Below are 22,530 nucleotides of genomic sequence, written 5' to 3' on the forward strand. Positions count from 1 at the left end.
CCATTACAACTCGGGTTCCACTCCGCTCGAACTTCGCGAACCAGCCAGGAACCTGACTTTGCAATGGCATCGGGATACAAGGTGGTATCCCGATGCTTACACCGAACCTCACAACCCACAAGCACTTATGCCTTGAAGCAATCGACGCCAGTATTGTGGTGGACTGGAAGGCCCCATTCAATCATAAATCCTAGTATCAGGTCAACTCTAAAAAACCCAAGTTGGATGCCATTTATACGGAGGCTGCCAAAACGCAGACCTTCAGCTAGTTCTAGAATCCATCCATCACTCCCATCCTCAATTATCCTTACATCCCTATCACTCCTTTTTCTATCTCCGGCTAGCTCGAGCTCTGTTGAGGCCGAGGATGCCGAACCACCGACTCAAGAACTACGCCTGCTTGCAAAAGCAGAGGAAGAAACACAACACAAGAGGATGGGCGACAGACTCTCTCTATGGGGCACGCTGAGTTATGCTAGATACTACATCTACACTTACTTTCTAGAGCCAGTAGCTACCGGGCTGCGGTTTCTTCACCTTGCTTTGTTGTTTCTTCCAGTAATGATCACTATGCCAGCAATATGGATAGGCCCTAGGTTACCTCTTCAAGATGGGGAAAGAGCCGGCACCCTCTGGTGGTATTCCTATCTTGTCAAATCTATGGAAATGGCTGGTCCGACGTTTATCAAAGTTAGTAAAACATAAACTCGCTGCCGTATATATCTTTAAACTAACATGCATGGGCCCCCCAGTTAGGACAATGGGCCGCCTCAAGGACAGATATATTTCCTATGCAGATGTGTTTCATAATGTCTACCCTCCATTCAAATGTTGCAGCTCACTCCCTTGCAAAAACAAAAGAAATAATCGAGGAAGCATTCAGCGGCCGTTCTTTTGATACACTTTTTCTCGAATTTGAAGAAACCCCACTGGGGGTGGGTGCTATTGCTCAAGTGTATCGCGCCAAACTAAGGCGGGATCTTTCACCATCGCTTCAAAGCTCAAGGTCGACAACCCCTTTATCATTAAGGCACTCGGCCCAGGAGCTGCTCAACAAGCTAGATACTTTTGTCAAACCTACGCCCTCTAAGGCTCCAAGTGATTGGGTTGCGATAAAAGTGCTACACCCCTATGTTGAACAGCTTGTCCATCGAGATCTTCGCATCATGAAGATTTTCGCGAATATAATTAACTCTCTACCGACTCTCGAATGGTTGTCTTTGCCGGACGAAGTAGATAAATTTGGAGAAATGATGCGCTTGCAACTTGACCTTCGCATTGAAGCAAATAACCTGCTTCGGTTTCGAGATAACTTCAAAAATAGAAACACAGTTACGTTTCCGATGCCATACATGAACTTCTCAACCCGGCAGGTTCTGGTGGAAGAATTCGCCTTGGGGATTCCCTTAGAAGCGTTCTTGAAAAATGGTGGTGGTGTTTTCCAGAAGCAAGCAGCGGACATGGGCCTGGACGCTTTTCTCCATATGCTTTTGATCGATAACTTTGCACATGCAGATCTCCATCCTGGGAATATTTTAATACGATTTTACAGGCCAACACCACCCCCTGCCTTCCCACAAGTCTCGCTCCCGTTCTCAACAACAACATCTCATCATCATCTAGATTCCACGGGAGAAATGCAGGCGCAAGAGCGCAAGCGCAATGAGAGCCCCTTCCAGGTAACAGAGGAGGTGCTTTCGCGTCTCCGGCCCTTAAATGATAACCCAGCCAAATGGCGGGACGAGCTTTCTAAACTAAATGATGAGGGTTTCAAGCTCCAACTCATCTTTATCGATACCGGGCTGGTTACAGAGCTATCTCCCATAAATAGGCGGAATTTCCTAGATTTATTCACCGCCGTAGCCGAGTTCGATGGGTACCGAGCGGGTGAGCTGATGGTGAGCCGATGTCGCCAGCCCAGCTCCGTGAGAGACAAGGATATATTTTGTCTTCGAATGCAACATTTAGTACTTGGGGTCAAGAATAAGACTTTCACGCTTGGGAAGATAAAAATTGCAGATATTCTCTCGGAGGTTATGTCGATGATACGCTCGCATCATGTTCGTCTAGAGGGAGACTTCATCAATGTGGTTGTGAGCATATTGCTTCTTGAGGGTATAGGTAGAAGGCTGGACCCTAATATCGATATATTCAAAAGCAGCCTGCCAATACTAAGGCAGATCGGGGCACAGCAGGGACACCAGATATTAAACAGCGATATTAGCTTACTAAAGATATGGCTCGGGCTAGAGTTGAGGACGATAGTGTCAAGTTCGTGCGAGGATGTTGACGACTCCATGCTCATAAAATACTTTTGGAACGAATGAACTTGGACGTATTGCTTGAATTAACCTTTGGTACCTCATATAAATATCTAAATATCTCATTGGCTCTCCAAACCTCACCCGCGTGCTATCTAGATTACCTGACAATGACAGTACCAACAAACCATAGCCATAGTCGGCTTTTGCCATATCCGGAAGGCGATTGTGGGTAAATCTAAGCAATTATTGAAGTAATTCTATGCGTATATTATAATTTGTAACACCTGTTGATATAAAGTACTTACTTAGTTAAGTACATTGTAAGTTCATCAACGAATTCTGCCTCCTGGCTATAGCTATTGCCTAGTCCTAAACCCAAATTACACCTGCCTCAGAATTCAACTTACAACTCATCACTTTCAGGTATTAAACCACAACGCTTGGCCACAGTCTCGTAACCAGGCTTGGCCATTTGCTTCATGGCGAACTAATTACCAAGTTTCTAAACTGTACTTCGTCCCAACCACCTCTTGTAACTCCCAAATTCCACCAAGAATGCCGCCGAGAAAGACGAATAAGCCATCCAAAAAGGATGAAGGTATGGCACATGAATAACGTTCTTCCGGATTGTTTTAATGGGAGCTAATCCAGCCCTTGACCAGGGCTCGCGAGGACCGATAACAACCTAAAGAATCATTCGTGGCCCGTTGTATATCCCATCAATCAAAAGAATTTCTACACGTATGCATAACTCTCTCTCCCTCCCCCCTCCCCCCCGACCGTGTTCAGTCGTTGTGATTGGTGCTAACGCGTTGATAGTGATTACTTGAAACGCGATGACCAAGCTTTGGTTTGGAGACAGCGAAGTGAAGCTCCCAGATCCGAAAAAGAGATTAAAGATCGTGGCCTCATAATAGATGGTGAGCCTGAAAAGGAGGGCGTCGGCGGAGATGGAAAGGAGGATGAAGAACACCCGGGGGTATGGGGTTCAAGGGTGATTATTATACACCCTGGATCCCGTAATTTACGGATTGGTCGTGCATCTGACGCCCTTCCAAAAACAATACCAAACGTCATTGCCCGCCAGCACGCACAATCCGAGTGGGAGGAAGACCCTCATCCGCGTCCCAAGCGACTTCGGACAGAGGATGAGTCAAAGGACGACCCGGAGGATATTGGCGACAGTACCCCCCAAAGAAGGACAAGAGGGAGCAGCAGGAAATCTACCTCGCTCGCTGAAAGAGAGCCTCCCTATGTTGAGTCTTCGTTTCAAGTTGTGTTCAACGAGATATCACAAGAGCTGAAAACACAGATGCGACAAAACAAGCGTAGGGTTTTACCAAATTCTAGGGAAGGGGTTATAAATCATAACAAGAAGTACATTCCGGAAAGCATCAAAGAACACAATGACCCATACCGGGCAGAGTGGACGCCTGTAGATACCAGTCTCTTGCATTTTATTGGGCATGAGGCTTTACACATCGCCGATAATTCCCTTCCGCGATACAAGCTCTTCTGGCCCTTACGAGATGGGGTTTTCAATGAACACGACTACGTATCAAAAAGACGGTGGCATGAAGATGTGACAGTAATCCTGCGGGAAAGCTTCATGAGGGAGCTCGGTATAGGGCCAGGGGATTATGAGGTGCTGTCAGCAGTTCTCGTAATACCTGATCTATACGACAGGATTTACGTTACGGAAATGTTAGATTTGCTGCTTCGAGAGTTCCGATTCGCCCAGGTCTGCCTATTCCAGGTATTCTCAGCTCTATCAATACTAGTTTTCTATATTGCACTAACGGCCGGAACAGGAGAGTGTGGCCGCCACATACGGAGCCGGTTTCTCATCCGCTTGTATTGTCGACATCGGCGCCCAGAAAACCTCAATATCCTGTGTTGAAGAAGGAATGGTGATACCAGATTCAAGGTTGAATCTCAAGTTTGGTGGCGACGACGTAACAACGACTTTCACACAAATGATTCTTACGAATTCTTTTCCGTACTCAGACATCAATCTTCTGCGTCGCTACGATTATCTCCTTGCAGAAGACCTTAAGGCTAAATATACAACTCTAAACGAGGCAGATGTTGTTGTTCAATTCCACAACTTTCACGTTCGTGCGCCAGGGGAAGAAACTATCAAGTACGGCTTTAAGACCTACGATGAAGTATATCTAGCGCCATTCAGCCTATTCCACCCTGCAATCTTGGACATAACCGATAAGCTTAGAGGGCGAAGATCACTATGGGAGAGGTCTTATGACTTATATGATGATGTCCCGAATGATCCCGTATCTCTGGCACAGAGCTCCCTCTACCGCCCCGCTACCGCAACTGCACCAACAACCATGAATGAGGACATCGAAATGACAGATGACACGGCTTTGGGGGTATCCAATCGGCTCACGAGCACTAGTTTGGTGGTGCCAGCAGGAGGACTCGAAAGTACCCCAAAGACACCACACGGAGGCTCGCCCGTGCCAGAAGAGGCATTAGATATACCAGAGGGAGCCAACCAAACAATCATCGGGAATAGTAACAGCAAAGCCGGTGGATCGGACCCAGGTGATTCAGAGCCGGAGATCGAAGCCCTCCCTATGCTGCCTTTGGATCTTGCAATAATGGAGAGCATAAAATACGCGGCGAAAGGTGATGAAAAGCGAAGTAAAGACTTCTTCTCCGGAATTCTTCTCGTCGGCGGTGGCAGTCTTACAGCGGGGCTCAATCACTTGCTTGAAGAAAGGTATGATTCAAAAAACGGACTTGTTGATATTTGGAGGTCGTTGCTAACTAGACAAATAAAGGCTGATCCGACAAAAGGGAAACCTTGGAAACCTTACCATTAGTAGCCCGCCGCGCGAGCTTGACCCTCAAGTTTTAGTATGGAAAGGTGCGAGTGTCTTTGGGAAGCTAACCAGCACAAATGAGGTCTGGATAAAGCAAAGTGAATACGACATTCTCAATTCTAGAGTTCTACCTTACAAAACATTATGGATGTGGTGAAGCAATAGAAGACGCAGGCCTCACAAGTTTTATTTATTGAGCGTTGGGTCCGTGCGGAATCCATGTATCTAATCTTTCCGTTCACAAGGTTGGTTATCTGGCCGCCTTCCCAGCCCCCAAGTTTTAGACATTAAGCCGGTTTCAATTCCCTTTCGTTTATGGCTATTGCACAAGGTTGACGGGCTGGTGACACCCTCGAAGCCCCCTCCGCTGGCCGGCGTGGACCCCTTAGTATCTCAATTAATTCCTTCGCCCCTTTACTGGTAATCGATTTCGGCTGGAGGTCATATAGGATGTTGAGGGTTGCAATTGACACCATAAAAAGAAGAATTTCCGGTGACGGTATTCTCCGTAAATATCCAGGCCGCCTCTTTGTCCTACACCATGATAGAAGAGCGCTTCGAGTTGCGTCGAGGAACAAAATGTGACTTTGCGTACGGTCAACCAAAGCCGTTAATCCACCAAGGAAACCTGAGACATAAAAGATCTGAGGTCCAAGAAGCCTTCTTGGGAGCACCCTCTGGCAAAGACAAAGCGCGGACCAAGACGTAGCTACTGCAAATGTCGTAAAACTTGAAGTCCGAATCGTCTTGTATATGAGCCCAGAGATAGCTGTCAATATCGATCCCCGAAAGGACCTAAAATTGGACAAAAACAAGATAGAGTAAAAAACAGAAAACGCTCTAGCATTCTTCTGGAACTGACGTAAAGAGTATAAAGCCCATGCCCCGGCGCAGGAGACTGATTTTGGATGCGATATGGCACATGAAAGATGGCGGATCGCGGGGTGGGCTTCCCGGAACACGGCTTTCATCCCATCGCTCGCTAGTTCCTTTCGAGGGAACACAACTGTTGATTGGAAAGTCCTGGGGGAAAGAAAGGTATTAGTTTCCCGATAGACACGTGATAGGTTGCGACTTACTTACGGGAACTGAAGGCGAGCAACGTCAGCCATCCGGGGGACCATTGCGTGGCCTTGAACGTGATCTATATACGACGTAGGGAAACTCATCAAGGCCTTTCGATAAATCTAAACACCAATAGGTGAAATTAGCAAAAGTCGCCTCGCGTTTTGGTGGTTTTATAAGGCGTAGTTCAGTCGACGTTAAACGTCCCCATATGGAACTCGTCTAGAGAATCACAACTTACAAAGGGGATACTCTCATCTCCGTCGATGAGGCCCCGGAACAGCTGGGCAAGGGCAAATGGGAAGAGAGTCCAGCTTCCAAACCACTTTGTCGGAGATAAATACATGTTAGCTAGAACCTAATGGTTCGCCTATAAGTAGATAGTTTTCGATTGCCACTCACCCAAGGCGCCCGGTCCGAAACAAGAAGCGCGTTTGATAGGTACTCCACGGTTTTTGTAAATACATAAATTGAAATCGTCAATCTCGCATTCTTGGATGGAATAGAAATTAATGCCGCTCCGGAAAGGGCAGCCGCGGTGGATGGCGTTATTGGCGAAAGTAAGGTATTTCTGAGAGAACGTAGAATATGGGGTGAAGGCTCGCCCGGAGACTGCCGCAGCTTTCCCTGAAGGCGAACTACGACTTGATGCAGAAACCGATGCAGAAGTAGCAATATTGATAATGACAATGGGATCCTTACACCTAGCCCGCTCCTATCACCAGGGCCGTGTCAATAGCTACAAGAACAATTGGATGTCAAATACTCATACCAAAAACGAGGTTTGCTTAAGCGATGAAGCCTAAGTCGAAGTCTATCAACAATTGTGAGAACAATGGATCCCACGACAAAGACCCTGCCACTAAGCCTTATCGATGCCTTAAGCTCATCGTCACGTCTTGAAGGTGCGGTGTACTTCGAGTCTTTCTTCGTATCGCCGGGATGTTCTTTATTCGGGATCGAACGTCGTTTGCGATAGAACTTTAAGGACTGTAACTCTTCGGGGGTTATCAAATAATCCAGCATTTGCGAAACAGATTAAGGAGCGACCAGATTCTGAGCATGTAGGTTTCTAATCATCGGAGTCGGCGTACTGCCAAGGGTTGTAGAATAGAATCGTAACAATCAAACACGTATATCCCGATTGATTCCTGAACTTCCCATAAACACGAAGCATCTTCTAGGCATGAGGCTTAGAAGGCAATTCGGAGCAAGGGCGAGAATACAACATGTGAAAACTTGCCCAACACAAAAAACTGAATAGTGTGGCTAATTGGCACATATATTGGTTCGAGATAAAATACAACCCATTCGATGGAAGCAAACATATTACAATCCAACGAACCCGAGAGGATCCGTGCTCGCCACAGGTATGAAAATCGTACATACATAAGTAAGTATGTAGACACCAATCAGCAAGCTTCGCTATCAAAATGCGCCCGCGCTTTTGAGGGCAGCAGCCAATCTCCGGTAATCCTGAAGGAGCAAATCAACGTCGCTGATTCTCAAGTCAGCCACTTCTGTATCCAGGAATCTTGCTATTGGAGGATCAATCTTTGTCACGGTTTTATCTTGAGGTGTCCCGGATGAGCTATTTATGGAATCGAAGCCTGTACCACTTGAACCTGGCGGGGGCGTTTTAGGCATTTGGCCTCTTGAAAAGGACCGGATTACGTTAATGTTGCCAGCGAATCTCCCTAGATGGCTCCCTCTGTTGATGTCAACCACAGGCAGCGACAAGCGTTTGTTAGGTGTGTGGCCTCATATTCGTAGAGGGGGGGCGAAAACTTTTTCTACGGGGTTCGGCTTACAGGTTCCGAACACTCTCTGCAACAGGCGTATATGCTGCTCCTTGACTAGTCGAAGGTTCAATGATGCTGAGCGGCGTGCCTGTAATAATTTCATGATCTTGTGGAACTTTGACCGTTTCTTCCCTTGTGTTGTTGCTAGTATCGGAGGTTTCGACTTGCCTCATCGAAGTGACGAGACCATCACCACTATGAGAGCCCACTGTTTTCAGACCCTCGGAATACGGATGGCGATAGATGTCGGCATCTCTTGGAGGCTCCAAGTCTTGGACTGGTGTCCCAACAAGTTTTCGGACATCTTCCAGAGTTTTTGGAAGGTCCGTTCGTTTATCAGAGAGCTTCCCAAACAAGAACCTATAAGAGTTCTCTAAACTGTTGCCAATCGTTTTCAAAGATTGGTCAGCGGTATTCACCGCACTTGTAGCTGCTGATGTTGCAAATTCTACCGGGGTGAGATAAGTCATTCGTCGGGTTGCACCAGTCATCGAAGGGACTACCGGGGCTTCCTTCTGGGCTCTAGTTTCAGACCTGGGCGGAGCATTGGCCGGAGACGTATCAGTGATGGCCGGTGCAATTACGGCAAGGGGCCTATTTCCTGTATGTTCAGCATAGGGAAGCAACGAGGCACTTGATATCCTGCCTGGTTCCAATTCTACAGAGGCTGTCACGCGCGATTCATCGGCAGCGAGTGTTCCCATGTCCACAGTCTCTAAAAAAGAGACAGCTGCTTCTAGGTTTGTTAGACAGTATGCAGCTTCACCATCTATCGATCTGTGGTATCTAAACCTTTGAATATACAAGAGGTTCGAAACGATATGGACACTGGGGGGTGAAATGATGAGAGAATATATCAATATCGGCAGTATATGATCTGCTGACGACGAAGTGGATGGGACCACACTAGTTAGGGTATCTGTTGATACAAAAGTTAGTGGTCATCTGATCGTAGGTACCTTTTTATGGTCATAAAGGACCAATTTCAATATTCTGCTTAAATGGAAGAAAGCTAACCAACTATTGCCTTGTGGGCTCTCTTCAGGAGACGAAGTTTGTCGCGGGGACATTTAGTGGTATTCAAATCCCGAAGCGCTATAAAATCCTGATTAGTGATATGGAAAGGGAAATAGAACATTTTGTAGCCTAGACTACAGTTTTCACCTTCACAAACAGGCCTTAAGTCCATTACGTTGATGTTATCTTCAAGCCCCAGTTCCTTTAAACCGATCCCAACGACCGCTAGTGCCATTGTCTTGCTCCTCAAAGCTTCATCTCTTGCTTCATCTTCAGCTCCATAATGGCGCCATATCCTGTCAAAGACAGCTTCGGTAACTCTCTTCTCTACCATCTCTTGCAGCGCAACCTGGAGGGTATCTCTTCTTTTCCTGTCTTTTTTCCTCTGCGCGATCTCACTCATCGACACCAACAGTTGGTCAGAAGCTTGTGAATCGTGTGAACTAAAGAGTTTAGAAACATGCACGGATATTGGTGTGGTGATTGTTTCATAGAAATCCTGAAACATAGTGCTTAGAAAATCGATAGAAACCGGTGCAGGGTGGATTTTTGCCGATAGAGATTCTATAAAACTAATTCGGTCAGATCGACAAATGAAACGACTTCATATCAATTATTACCTATCCGTCATTTCGATTACTTCCACCGGAAGTTCCAACTGGGGAAGAGATTCATCCACAGCATCGCACATACGATCATCAGGGTCCCCTAATCCCGTAAGATGGGAGCTCTCGACATAATCCACTGAGTCGTAAGTGAAATTCGATTCCGAAAACGCGCCAAACGACGATGATACTCCTGGGCCAACGGTTGAGTTAAGGGTGGCTGATCGCGAACGAGTAGGTGGGCTCTGCGATTCAAGACGAGTGAAAGACCGAACGGACCCAAGGGTTTTAGTTGGCCGGGGCGATGTGCTTTCTGGGTGCATTGGTTCCATGTTAATTCATATACCCCCATTCTTTGGGAACCCAAAAATGGCCAATAAAAGAAAGTATGCATATCGAGGTCGGTGCCACATGTGATTTGATCAGGGGGGTACGCTTTGCCAACATAAAATAGGTTGTATCACTCGACATCTAGATAGAGGAACTAGTAGCTTACCCGTCTCAAGGGATTGTTGTGCTTGAAGCGAAGATGCCATGCTCATTTAAAGGCTGGTGGTTTGGTGGCATAAAAGAGCTTAAGAATAGTTGTGTTTAACAAGCAGGACCAACCTCCGGGCCGTCCAGACTATAGCCTATTTATGCTAGGATAAAAATGTCCGTAAAAGATAAGAAATATGCGGTAAGAAGCCGCAGGAATTAAGTACTTCCTACGAGGTAACTTAGGTATTATTTAGTAGCCACTGGGAAGCTCAGATCACCTGAAGGCTAAGTGGTACTGGCCTTTGTGTTTTGGACGAAGAAAATCGATACTAGAGCTCATGCGGATGCGGATGTTACTATCTCCGTGTTGTCATACATGTGCCACGGGACGACAATCCAGATTCGTCATCGTGACAACCAGGTGTTTGCCCAAAGACAGAGCACCCGGCCCTAGCAACCTACATACTTACGCCTCAGATACCAGCATTACTTGATAAACAGCTTAGCTTGATATAACTTCACGACTTTACCTAGTTTTGCATAAAAACAACCATCGCGATCACTCTGCCGATGCTTTGACCGCTGATATGGCGACTTGTCAGATTTAATACCTGGACCTAGGAACCGTTTAAAGTACATACCTCCTATATATTCATTACACAGTAATCCTTTCCCACCGTAGCCCGACAACTGACGGTGTTTATTTGACCCTAAGAATCCAACATGTACTTCATGAGGTTCATCCACGACAGCGGGAAGCCGTACCTAAGAGGCACTTTTATCATATCCCTCTCCCTATTATCCTCGGTTCAGGCTCTGAGGTCCGGCCAAATCGTTTTAGCTGAAGAGAAACCTGGTATAGTCGACCTCCCAAATGGGGTGAAGCTTCGGGGTACTATTGGAGGTTCATTCGTATGTTTACCAGGTACTTTGTTTCCGTCGGTCACCTCGCTGATATAGGGGCACAGAAATTGCGCCATGTCCTTCATCACGGCGCGGAAAGGTACGCCGGCGCCCCTACATACCATCCATGATTCCATTTGCTGATATCCACTCTCATTTGACTGTGGACAAATAGGTATCCCGAGCTCCTACGACGTTTAGATGTGACTGGAGACGAGTTGATCTGGGGAGTAGAAAACGAACAGTATTCGCCCTACCCAAGTCTCCAGGTCAAATCCCGCCTTATCGATATCTCTCGGCTTCGGGATAGATCGGTAGAAAGTGTAGAAGGGCGGCTGGCTGCCGCACGGTATTGGGGATACCAATTAGACACACCACTTTCCGCTTGGACAACTGAGCAAGAGTCCGCCCCCGATATAACGGATAATGAAACAGTACTCAACCTTGCCAAGATGAGCGCAAATGCCTACGTTCATATTCCTGCCACCGAAGACTGGAGGGATGTCGGCACTCCGTGGAACAAATCGGCTGGGTTCGGGTGGGAAAATGACGGGCTGCGTGGACATGTCTTCCTCGACGACAAAAACTCTACTGTTATCATCAGCATCAAGGGAACTTCAGTCGCCATATTTTATGGGGAAGAAACAAAGACTAACGACAAAGTTAACGATAACCTCTTCTTTTCCTGCTGTTGTGCAAGGGTCTCCGCATTTTGGAACACAGTTTGCGATTGTTATACAGGCACATATTCCTGCAGCAACCCGTGTCTCTCAAGCGCTCTCAAAGCGGAAAACCGGTATTACCGAGCTGCACTTAATCTCTACTATAATATCACCAGTCTCTACCCCGACGCCCAGGTTTGGCTTGTAGGGCACTCTCTGGGTGGGGCAGTCTCCTCCCTACTAGGCCTGACATACGGCTTACCGGTGGTTACATTCGAAGCCCCACCTGAAGCCCTAGCAGCGAGAAGGTTGGGTATACCGAAAGCCCCGTCGGAACTCCGCCAAGACGGTGTTTATCACTTCGGTAATAACGCTGACCCAATTTACATGGGTGTTTGTAACGGCGTTACCTCCTTTTGTTCAATCGGGGGTTATGCGATGGAGACAAAGTGCCATACGGGAAGCTTGTGCCTTTATGATGTTGTCAACGACCTTGGTTGGCGTATTAATGGAAATTCGCATCGAATAAAGACAGTTATTGATGACATCATGCCAAAGTACGACAGTGTTCCGAAATGTATTCCAGAGGACGAAGAATGCACAGATTGTTTCAACTGGAAGTTCCACAACGAAAGCATCGTCACCACTACATCGAAGAAGACATCAACCACAACCACGACCACCAGGTCGACGACTTGCCAAAACCCAGGGTGGTTCGGCTGCCTCGATGAAACATCTACTACAGTTACTTCCACGATGAAAACCACGATCACAACCACGACTAATGAATCCATAACAACAACTTCGAGTATGTCCCACTATTAAGACTACACAGATATGAAACTAAGGTGAAAGCTAATTCTATTTCTCTAGCAACTTGTTCAAAATATGGTTGGTTTGGGGACTGCATTGATTCATCACCCACAAGTACACAAGCAATAACATCAACTCTCTTGACTAATACCCCCACAAGTACATTGTCTTCTGAGAAACCATCGACCCAGCTTCCTATTACAACCACTACTTGCCTAAAACCTGGCCGTTTCTGGGGTTGTCGGGATTAACTCCTATATGAGTTGGAGACATCAGCATGATAACGTAGTGACTTGGGCCAGGTTTTGCGCCAAAATAATAGTCGGCCTCAACTAGCATCCGATTTCTACATACCTCAACTGATTCGGAGGGGTATCCGAACATTTGATATATGGGACAAAACACGAAGCGGGTGCCATACGCCGTTCCGCTGGAGCCCAGTGACACCAGGAATCCTTTGGTCTGCGCTTTTCTAGTGCAGGAATCGGATGCTCCCATATAATCATCCAGCCTGTGACGTAGAATGGCACGCAGTTTGTGTTGTTTTCTAAAAGCGATGTTCAAAAGCATGCGTGGCATCTAGCATCATATCCCCTCGAGAATTTTATATTGTTTATTTCTCGGGGAAATGGGTGTTTGGCGCCTCGCTATCAGATGGAAGCTATTTCATTGCAAGTATTATAGGTTTACAAGAGTGTATATTTATGTTTTAGATGTAGGGTATAGTAGTTTGGATCCCAAATGTGTAAAACTTTTGCTGGTAATAGATTGTAATATATGTGAGGTATCACTTTACCAAGCACAGCACAGGCATGGCACAGTCACATGACTTTGCTCAGCTACTATAGCCTTCAGAATTCTTTAATTTTTTTTAAAATAAATATATATTCAAATATATTACATTTTTGTCACAACCCAGCCATATTGACTGACCCAATTAGGAAAGATATTTTGATATAATAAACATACTTCTTATTTCCATAAGGAAAAAAACACAATTCTATCGCGCTCCATCCTGCCCATCTAATGGCAGGATAAACAAGATAAACAAAATAGAAACTTATTTTCTAAATAGGACCTGTTTTATTCTACGAAAAACTTATATTCTACACAAAAGTTATCATCTTACATAGAGATTACTATTTTATGCAAAAGTTACTATCCTACATAGCCATTTCTATCTTATATAATTATTTCCATCTTACACAATCATTTCTATCTTATATAATTATTTTTATTTTATAAAATTATTTACATCTTATATAATTGTCTATATTTTATAAATATATTCTATTTAATGTATAGATTCTATTCATATTTACAAAAGTTTTACATAAAATAATTCTAGATAATAAAATATTTAGTGTGTTACTGTGGAGTGGTTAATCCGCAACCACTCCACTCTAAACTGTAGAGTAAAACGGTTTTTCGAGATTTTAAATGGACTTAAATCTATTAATAGAATAATTTAAACTTAATTTTTAGAATTTTGTGATTTAATAAAGCAAAGCGGTTTTATCATAAAAATAAACAATTTTTTTTTTTTTAATAAACCGTAAAGTTTATGATGGATTTATAAATAATTTTTTAATAAACTTTTAATTTTATAGATGGATTTAAAATAATTATTTAATAGATTTTTAATTTTATAGATAAACTTAAATTTATTATTTTGTAAATTTTTAATCTTATAAATAGATTTATAACTTATAATATTTTAATTCCTTATTATTTAAATTTAATTTATAATAATATAATTTTTTTATATGGTAATTTAACATATTAATTTACTTTATACTCTAAATATTTTTAAACGATTTAAATATTCATTTTAAATATTTTAAATATAAAATATCTAAAAATTCTTTTTTTATCTAAATTCAAATACTATTTATTAAAAAAATATTTTTAAAAATATTTTTATTTTAAATTTATTAAAAAAAAAAAAAAAAAAAAAAATTTCTTAAATCAAGATGTTACACCTGTCCCAGGATTCTTTGGTAAAGTTTCCTAAAATAGTTTAGCATTTTGTTGTATTTTTTAATTTTATATATTTAGATTTTTTAGAAGGTAGTATAATATTTAGGATAAAAATATAAAATTATATAAATAAAAAGTGTAATATAATAATTAATTATAAAACTAAATATTATCTAAGTAAATTATAAACTAAATTAATAAATTAATTAATGAAATTTTAAAATAAATTAAAAATTATTATTATTGTAAGAAATTGTATACGGACTAGTCATGATATCAAAATAATACACAAATGTTATAAAGTAAGAATAGTATATTAGTGTGAATATAGATTAATACTTAAATTATTACTTAATTTCTAAATATATAATAATAAATATAATAATTAAAATAAATAATTAATAAAGAAAATAACAAAATAAACTAAATATTTAGATATATAAAGTGTTGAATTGAACAAAAATTAAGATTATATAATTTATTAAATTTGTAACAAAGCAATCTCAGCATAATGAACTCCAAGCAGAAATCCAGGCGGCCAGAGGAGCCCTCAGAATGACCATAGGAAACATCCAAGCGATATTGTGGTTGGAAGAAAAACTACACGACGCAACACAAACTGTAGACCCAGAATAAGGAAGTATCCAGATCTAGACCTCGAAATTTGTAGTACAAGATTACAATTATCATTTAAATTCTAAGGGTTCCAGATAGGAAAGCCCTCACTCTCTTGGCAACTCTTAGAAAAAATATTTCGTTATATATACTCGTTTATTATGTAGAATCATGTACTGTCCAGTTTAGTATTTTGTATTTTTGAATATCCAGTTTAGACTTATTTTTTGTCCAGTTTAATATTTTATATCCGATTATCCAGTTTATAAACTTATCTTCTATCCAATTCAATACTCTATGTTTGATTATCCAATTCACAAACTTATTTTTTGTCCAATTTATTTTATTATTTTCTTTGTCAATTATCTATTTAAACTGCTAAATTCGCTGTCATGTATTTAGAAACCAAGCAATAATTTAAGTATTAATCTATATTCACATTAGTACACTACTTTTACCCTATAATATTTATGTATTACCTTGATATCATGACTAGGTTGTATACAATTTCTTACACTTTATTACTTCGCAACCCTATCAACCTAATATTTAAATATCAGCACCGGTTTTACCAAAAAACAAGTCTTTTAAGGGAAAAGACGTCGAAAAAGAAACTACAGTCATCACCCTATTAGGATTTACCATTGAATAAATTAAAGCCATAATGGCAGTTTTTAAACATTTCAGAAACAGCATGCTTACAGCAACTTTGGTAACTATCCCAAGCATTAAATTTCTAGATCCCGACTCCTTTGACGGCACTAAGCCTTATAAATTACGAAATTTTTTAGCTTAGTTCAATAATAAATATGAAGAAGAAGTTATTAAATTCGCTACATCTAGAAAGAAGATTGCGTACACCATCAATCTTTTTAAAAAAAACTTAACAGAATTAGTCTTCAATAAATATAATACCGATGATAAAGAATGGAACTAAAATACCTACACTGAGTTTACCACATAACTCGAAAAAGTTTTCAAAAATCCTAATTTTACTAGAACCACAAAACGAAAATTAAAAAACCTAAAACAAACCAATAAACCCTTCTCCATCTACTTGATAGAATTTAGACGTTTTATGAGATGTTTGAACTACGATAATACCGCCCAAATTGCTTATTTACGACATAATTTATACATCAAAATAGAAGAATTCCTAATTACCAAGGAAATGTTTCTTGAAAACTTCGATGATTTTGTTATTCTTTATCAACGCCTTAACAATAATTGGCGAATTTTGGATACAAAAAAAAAATCTCGAAACCTAACGACTAGAGGATTTTAAAAGAAGAATACCCCGACCCCAGTATTAAAAGGACTAATAAGAACCGGCAATACTAATCAGCCTTAGCAAACCTGGGGAAATAATTATTTCAGATCTGGATCTATAGATCAATCCACCAAAAACATTCGAAAACGACTAACCCAAGAAGAAAAAAACTGATGTTGAGCTTAGAAACTATACCTGTACTATAAAGAAAAAAGACATTTCGCTAACAATTATCTAAACAAAAAATTCCAGGGAGGACCAACCCGACATGTCCCCTACAACCCCCATCTCACCAAAAACCAGAACATCCGAAGATTTACTCATAAAAACATCCAAAACGAAATAACATTTCTTTTGGGGTATTATTCACAAGAAGATGCTAAGGAGGAATAGAGAAAAGAATAGGCCTAATTGTGAGTTATGATATATAGCAAGGCAGGATCTGACTTGTCACTTCAAGAATTCCCCAGCCTCAAAAAATATCACGAATTTTCTTTGTATCTCAAAATCCATTTTCCTGTTTAAACCCTAAAGAAACTAAAACACCATTTGAACCCTATACTAAAATCCCTGTCATCTTATACCTCCATCCTCAGAAACCTGTTAAAACCCTTGCATGTCTAGATAGTGGCGATACAGAAATACATATGAATCGCAAATTTACAATTAAAAATAATTTTCCACTTTATCCTAAAAAGATCTCTAAATCCATAAAATACTTCAATAAAACCAAAGAATCCATTAAAAAAATAACTCAATTCAAAATAAAAATCCAAGACCATAAAGAAATCATCAATACCAACATTATTAATACCACCAAACCTTTAAACCTAAGAAAGCTATGGCATAAAAAGCATAAAGTCCATATCAATTAGAAAAATAATCAAGTACATATGAACTACTCACCCAAAATCACCATTGTAAGCGCAAAAGCCTTTAAAAAAATCATAAAACAAAAACCTATCTTCGCTATTTACGGCCTAAAAAAAAATAAAAACAAATCACATTTATCAATAACACAATCAAAATCAAAGAAACCACTAAACTTCCTAATGAATTCCAAAATCTTACCAAAGTTTTCTCGAAAAAGAAAGAAGACACCCTACCACCACAACAAAAAAAAGACATAAAAATCCCTATACCACCAAAAGCTCAACCCATCTAAGAACCATTAAAACCAATAAACAAAAAACACCTCAAAATCCTCAAACCCTAAATAAAAGAAAATATAACTAAAAAATTCATTCGAAAATCCAACAGCCCATAAGAAACACCCATCTTATTCATCCCTAAAAAAGATAGCAAACTACAACTCTACATAAATTAAAAAAAACTCAATGCCATCACCATCAAAGATCGATGCCCCTTGCCACAAATCAATAAAACCCTAAATCGACTCAGAAAAGCCAAGCACTTCACTCGACTAGATATCTATAACACCTACAATCACATCAAAATAACTAAAAAAAACAAAGAAAAAACAGCCTTCCGCACCAAATATAGACACTTCAAATTCCAAATAGTACATTTTAAATTAACAAACACCCCAACTGCCTTCCAAGCCTACATTAACGAAGCCTTACAACCCTTCCTAGACGAATTCTATATAATATACCTCAATAATATCTACATTTACAGCGATTCAAGAGAAGAACACATCCGCCATATAAGAAAAATCATCAAAACACTACAAAAAACAGAACTCTATATCAAACTCTCTAAATATAAATTTTTTACCAAAGAAACCAAATTCCTAGAATACATCGTTAAAAGCAATAAAATCAAAATAAACCCTACTAAAATTCAAAACATACTCAACTAAAAAAAACCGAAAGAAGGACTTGGAGCTATCAAAAAAATACAATCTTTCCTAAGATTTACAAACTTTTATCGACGATTCATTAAAGACTATACAAAAATAGCCAAACCTCTCTACAACTTAACCAAAAAGAATAGAATATTCCACTAAAAAAAAAAGAAAAGAATGTTTTTTAGACACTCCAACAAGTATTCTACACCGAACCAATACTAAAACACTGGAATCCTGCACTAAAAACACGAATAAAAACTGATGCTTTAAATTTTGTCTGCGCCGCAGTCTTTTCTTAAAAATATGATGACAGTCTCTGGCACCCTGTAGCCTACAAATCCAAAAAGATAACACCGGCAAAACATAACTATAATATCCATGACAAAGAACTCCTATCAGTAATTTAAGCATTTAAAGAATAAAAACGATACCTAATAAGTATCCACATTCAAGTACACATCCTTATAGACCACAAAAACTTGGAATATTTTATGACCAAATAGCATCTTAAACAAAGACAAGTAAAATAGATGGAGTTCCTATCTCAATTCAACTTCAAAATAACCTTCGTTCCCAAAAAAACCAACACCAAAACCGATGCATTAACTAGAAAATCAAAAGACCTTCCTTAGGAAAAAAAAATAAGCATATAAAAAATTGAATTAGAATATTGTTATTGTTTAAAAAAATCCAATAAATTAGTATCATAATAACGTAAGAAATTTGGCAAGCAGTAACCTTTAAAGATTCCTATATCTAAGACATTATAAAAATTCTTAGAAGAAAAAACAAACGACATTTTAAAGTTAAAATATCAAAGATAAAAGAAGAATAAGGCGAATTCTACCATAATAACAGAAAAATAGTACTTGATAATGAAAAGATTCGCAAAGAAATCTTGTAGCAACACCATGATCACCCTACAGCAAGATACCCAAAAAAAACAAAAACGCTAAAACTAGTTCAAAGATAATATACATAGGTAGGGCTTCGAAAGAATGTTGATCGTTATGTCGACAATTGCCACATCTACAAACGAATCAAAGCGCCCAAAAATACACCCCAAAGATTACTACAATTATTATAGATTGCAAAAAAAAACTGGCAAAACATCTCTTTTGACCTAATCACCAAATTACCGAAATCTAATGGACACAACACAATCTTTATCACCGTGGATAGACTTTCTAAAATAATATATCTAACCCCGACAACAAAAAAACTTAACACCAAAGAATTAACCAGACTATTCCTCAAGAACATATAGAAATTACACGGATTACCTAAAAAAGCCATTTCAGACAAAGAAAAGAACTTCCTAGACAAATTCTAGGATAAAGTCAATAATCACTTGAGGATCCACCACCAACCCAGCACTACCTATCACCCCCAAACCGACAAACAAATTGAACGAATCAACTCCATAATAGAATAATACCTTAGAACTTACGTCAATTATTAATAGAACGACTAAGTTAAATAACTACCCCTAGCTAAATATTCCTACAATAATAAGATATCCGATACTACTGGAATCTCTTTATTTGCTGCAAATTATGGATGGAATTCAAACACTTTTGAATTTTAAGGACTCAGAAAACTTTTTAGAAACCAAGAAGCTGCAGGGTTTGTACAGCAAATATCAGAATTACAAAAAGTCCTACGTATAAAAATCAACTGTGTTGTATAGATACAACAAAAACAAACAAACAAGCGTAGACGGCTATCACCTAACTACAAGGAAAAAAACCATATCTGACTAAATATGCGGAACATCAAAACGACACAATCTTGCCTAAAACTGTTTAATAAGATAAAAGGTCTATTTTAGATTCTTAAGTTTGTAGGAAAAAGAGCATATAAGCTGAAGCTTCCCCTCTTAATAAGAATCTATTTTGTTTTTCATACTAACTTGCTGCACTTAGCACTAGATAATACTTTCTTTAGCCAAAACTACGAAGAACGACTCTCACCAGTTACTGTTGATAACGAAGAAGAATACGAAGTTGAGAAAATTCTAGATTCGCGAATACACTATTGAAAATTTTAGTACTTTTTTTAGTGGAAAGGTTGGAATGAATTTACTTGGTAATCAGTATTTGATATTACTTATGCTTAGGAATTACTTAACGATTTTTATAAATTTTATTTTGATCGATTTGGTTTTTTTATCTGATATACTTGATTCTACTTTATTATTTTAGTATAACCTAGAAGAAATAAGTGAACTAATCAGGGTTTTTCAGTATTTAGACATTACTTAAGATTTATTTTTAGTATTAGATCTTCTTGATATTTAGATACTAGAATTTATTTATATTAGCCTGTATAACGAAATTTGGAGGTTGTAAACCAAGCTGGTTTAAGTTTAGAAAGTTATGGGAAATTTTAGTTCAACTATTGAGAACTCACTGGAGCAGGTAACCAATAATCAAATTCCTAACTTAGAAGAAAAAATCCAGCCGAAAAATCCGCGTTTAGAATTATTAGAAATTTTAGAACCAGAGATACTAGAGATATTAGAGAAAAACCAAGAAGAATCTTTTGAAAAATCTTTAAAAACTTTTGAGAAATTAGAATTCCCAGGAATTAAGTGTAAAAACAATTATAGAGGATTTATGTTATCTAAAATCAGCAAAAGATATTGACGTAGTAAAGGACCTATTATGATACTAGATTTTTGAACAGAGTATTGACGGAACATTGATGCTAAAGGGGGGGATTCTGTAACAAAGCAATCTTAGCATAATGAACTTCAAGCAGAAATCCAGGCGACCGGAGGAGTTCTCAGAATAATTATAGGAAATATTTAAGCGATATTGTGGTTGGAAGAAAAATTATATGATGTAATATAAACTGTAGATCTAGAATAAGGAAGTATCCAGATCCAAACCTTGAAATTTGCAGTACAAGATTATAGTTATTATTTAAGTTTTAAGGGTTTTAGATAGGAAAGCCCTCGCTTTTTTGGCAACTCCCAAAAAGAGTACTTCGCTACACATATTTGTTTATTATGTAGAATTATGTACTGTTTAGTTCAATACCCTGTATTTTTGAATGTTTAGTTTAGACTTATCTTCTGTTTAGTTTAATACTCTATGTCCAATTGTCTAGTTTATAGACTTATCTCCTGTTCAGTTCAACACTCTATGTCTGATTATCCAGTTCACAGACTTATTTTTTGTTTAGTTTATTTTATTATTTCCTTTGTTAATTGTCTATTTAAATTGTTAAGTTCGCTGTTATGTATTTAGAAACCAAGCAATAATTTAAGTATTAATCTGTATTTACATTAGTATACTACTCTTGCTCTGTGACATTTGTGTATTACCTTGATATCACGACTAGGCCGTATACGATTTCTTACAAAAACTCCAGAATTTAATATTCTAATTAAATAATTATTAAAATAACCATGCCCGATTCTTAGTTATATTAAAACCAAAACAAACTTATTACTAAATTTAGCAAAATTCTTATTTCTTTTTAATTTAGACTAATTATTGTAATTAACCCTTTTTATTATTTTTTTATTATTTTTCTTTTTATTTTATTAAATCTTTTTCTTTTATTTTTCTTTTTAGAAACGCAAAAGATTTATAAAAACTTTTTTATTTTTATTTTATAATTTCTTTTACTAAAAAGTCTGTCTTTTTGTTTTTTTTAACATCAAAATAACCTAAAATCCATTTTATAAATAAATTAATATTTCTAGAAATTAGTTTTCTTACTATTTTCTATATTTCTAATGTTATCTCTTATCCTACTCCAATTTTTAAAAATTCTAATTTTTTTATTACAATTTGATTATTTATAAAAAAATAAATATTTTTTATTAGATTATTTTTATTATTTATTTCAAGAGATTTTATAAATCCTTTTTTTAAAATAATTAATTCTACATTATATATCTTTATATTCTTACTCAAACTATAATATATTTCGAAAATAAATTCATTATCTATTTCTTTATAAATCCCAGTTTTAATAGATTTTTTATTTTTATTATTATTTTTTATTTTAAGTAACGTATTCCACCTAGTTTGCGCGCACACCTAGTTTTGCCGCAGTTTTCAGAGTCAAACACCCCATCAAAAATCATTACTAAACCTTCAACCTTCTTACACTTTTTATACAATAATGTCTGATAATACATATTTTAAAACAATATTATTCTATTATATTATAATAATCTTAAATTTCGAAAAACTATAAAAAAATATAACTATAAAAAAAAAAGAATTAAATATAAGAAAGTATTATTTAATATAACAATATTATTTTCAATAAATTTGTCTTCTACAACTACAATAACATATTTGATGTATTTTATTTTTATTATTCTTATCTCTATTTTTATTTCCATTTTTATTTTTATCTTTATCTTTTTTTTTATTT

The 22,530-nt window shown here is 38.5% G+C and overlaps 5 protein-coding genes across 5 annotated transcripts; 3 read left to right on the forward strand and 2 right to left on the reverse strand.

Moving 5' to 3' along the window:
* Positions 1-63: 63 nt before the first annotated feature.
* Positions 64-2,327, forward strand: AOL_s00097g644 (uncharacterized protein; the record flags this gene model as incomplete). Its single annotated transcript, XM_011126477.1, has 2 exons — positions 64-690; positions 753-2,327. The coding sequence occupies 2 exons, from the start codon at positions 64-66 to the stop codon at positions 2,325-2,327; spliced, it is 2,202 nt and encodes a 733-aa protein (XP_011124779.1).
* Positions 2,328-2,819: 492 nt separating this feature from the next.
* AOL_s00097g645 (uncharacterized protein) lies at positions 2,820-5,267 on the forward strand (the record flags this gene model as incomplete). Its single annotated transcript, XM_011126478.1, has 5 exons — positions 2,820-2,862; positions 2,927-3,005; positions 3,084-4,020; positions 4,076-5,007; positions 5,069-5,267. 5 exons carry the CDS (start codon positions 2,820-2,822, stop codon positions 5,265-5,267), a joined length of 2,190 nt encoding a protein of 729 aa, XP_011124780.1.
* Positions 5,268-5,397: 130 nt separating this feature from the next.
* AOL_s00097g646 (uncharacterized protein) lies at positions 5,398-7,201 on the reverse strand (the record flags this gene model as incomplete). The annotated part of the gene is made up of 5 exons (XM_011126479.1): positions 5,398-6,133; positions 6,194-6,297; positions 6,417-6,500; positions 6,578-6,890; positions 6,948-7,201. 5 exons carry the CDS (start codon positions 7,199-7,201, stop codon positions 5,398-5,400), a joined length of 1,491 nt encoding a protein of 496 aa, XP_011124781.1.
* Positions 7,202-7,982: 781 nt separating this feature from the next.
* AOL_s00097g647 (uncharacterized protein) lies at positions 7,983-9,931 on the reverse strand (the record flags this gene model as incomplete). The annotated part of the gene is made up of 4 exons (XM_011126480.1): positions 7,983-8,896; positions 8,995-9,072; positions 9,142-9,437; positions 9,615-9,931. The coding sequence occupies 4 exons, from the start codon at positions 9,929-9,931 to the stop codon at positions 7,983-7,985; spliced, it is 1,605 nt and encodes a 534-aa protein (XP_011124782.1).
* Positions 9,932-10,802: 871 nt separating this feature from the next.
* AOL_s00097g648 (uncharacterized protein) lies at positions 10,803-12,708 on the forward strand (the record flags this gene model as incomplete). The annotated part of the gene is made up of 4 exons (XM_011126481.1): positions 10,803-10,991; positions 11,048-11,082; positions 11,158-12,452; positions 12,518-12,708. 4 exons carry the CDS (start codon positions 10,803-10,805, stop codon positions 12,706-12,708), a joined length of 1,710 nt encoding a protein of 569 aa, XP_011124783.1.
* Between the last annotated feature and the right edge of the window lie 9,822 nt (positions 12,709-22,530).

Source organism: Orbilia oligospora (assembly GCF_000225545.1).
Source record: "Orbilia oligospora ATCC 24927 unplaced genomic scaffold scaffold00097, whole genome shotgun sequence".
Taxonomy (NCBI): domain Eukaryota; kingdom Fungi; phylum Ascomycota; class Orbiliomycetes; order Orbiliales; family Orbiliaceae; genus Orbilia; species Orbilia oligospora.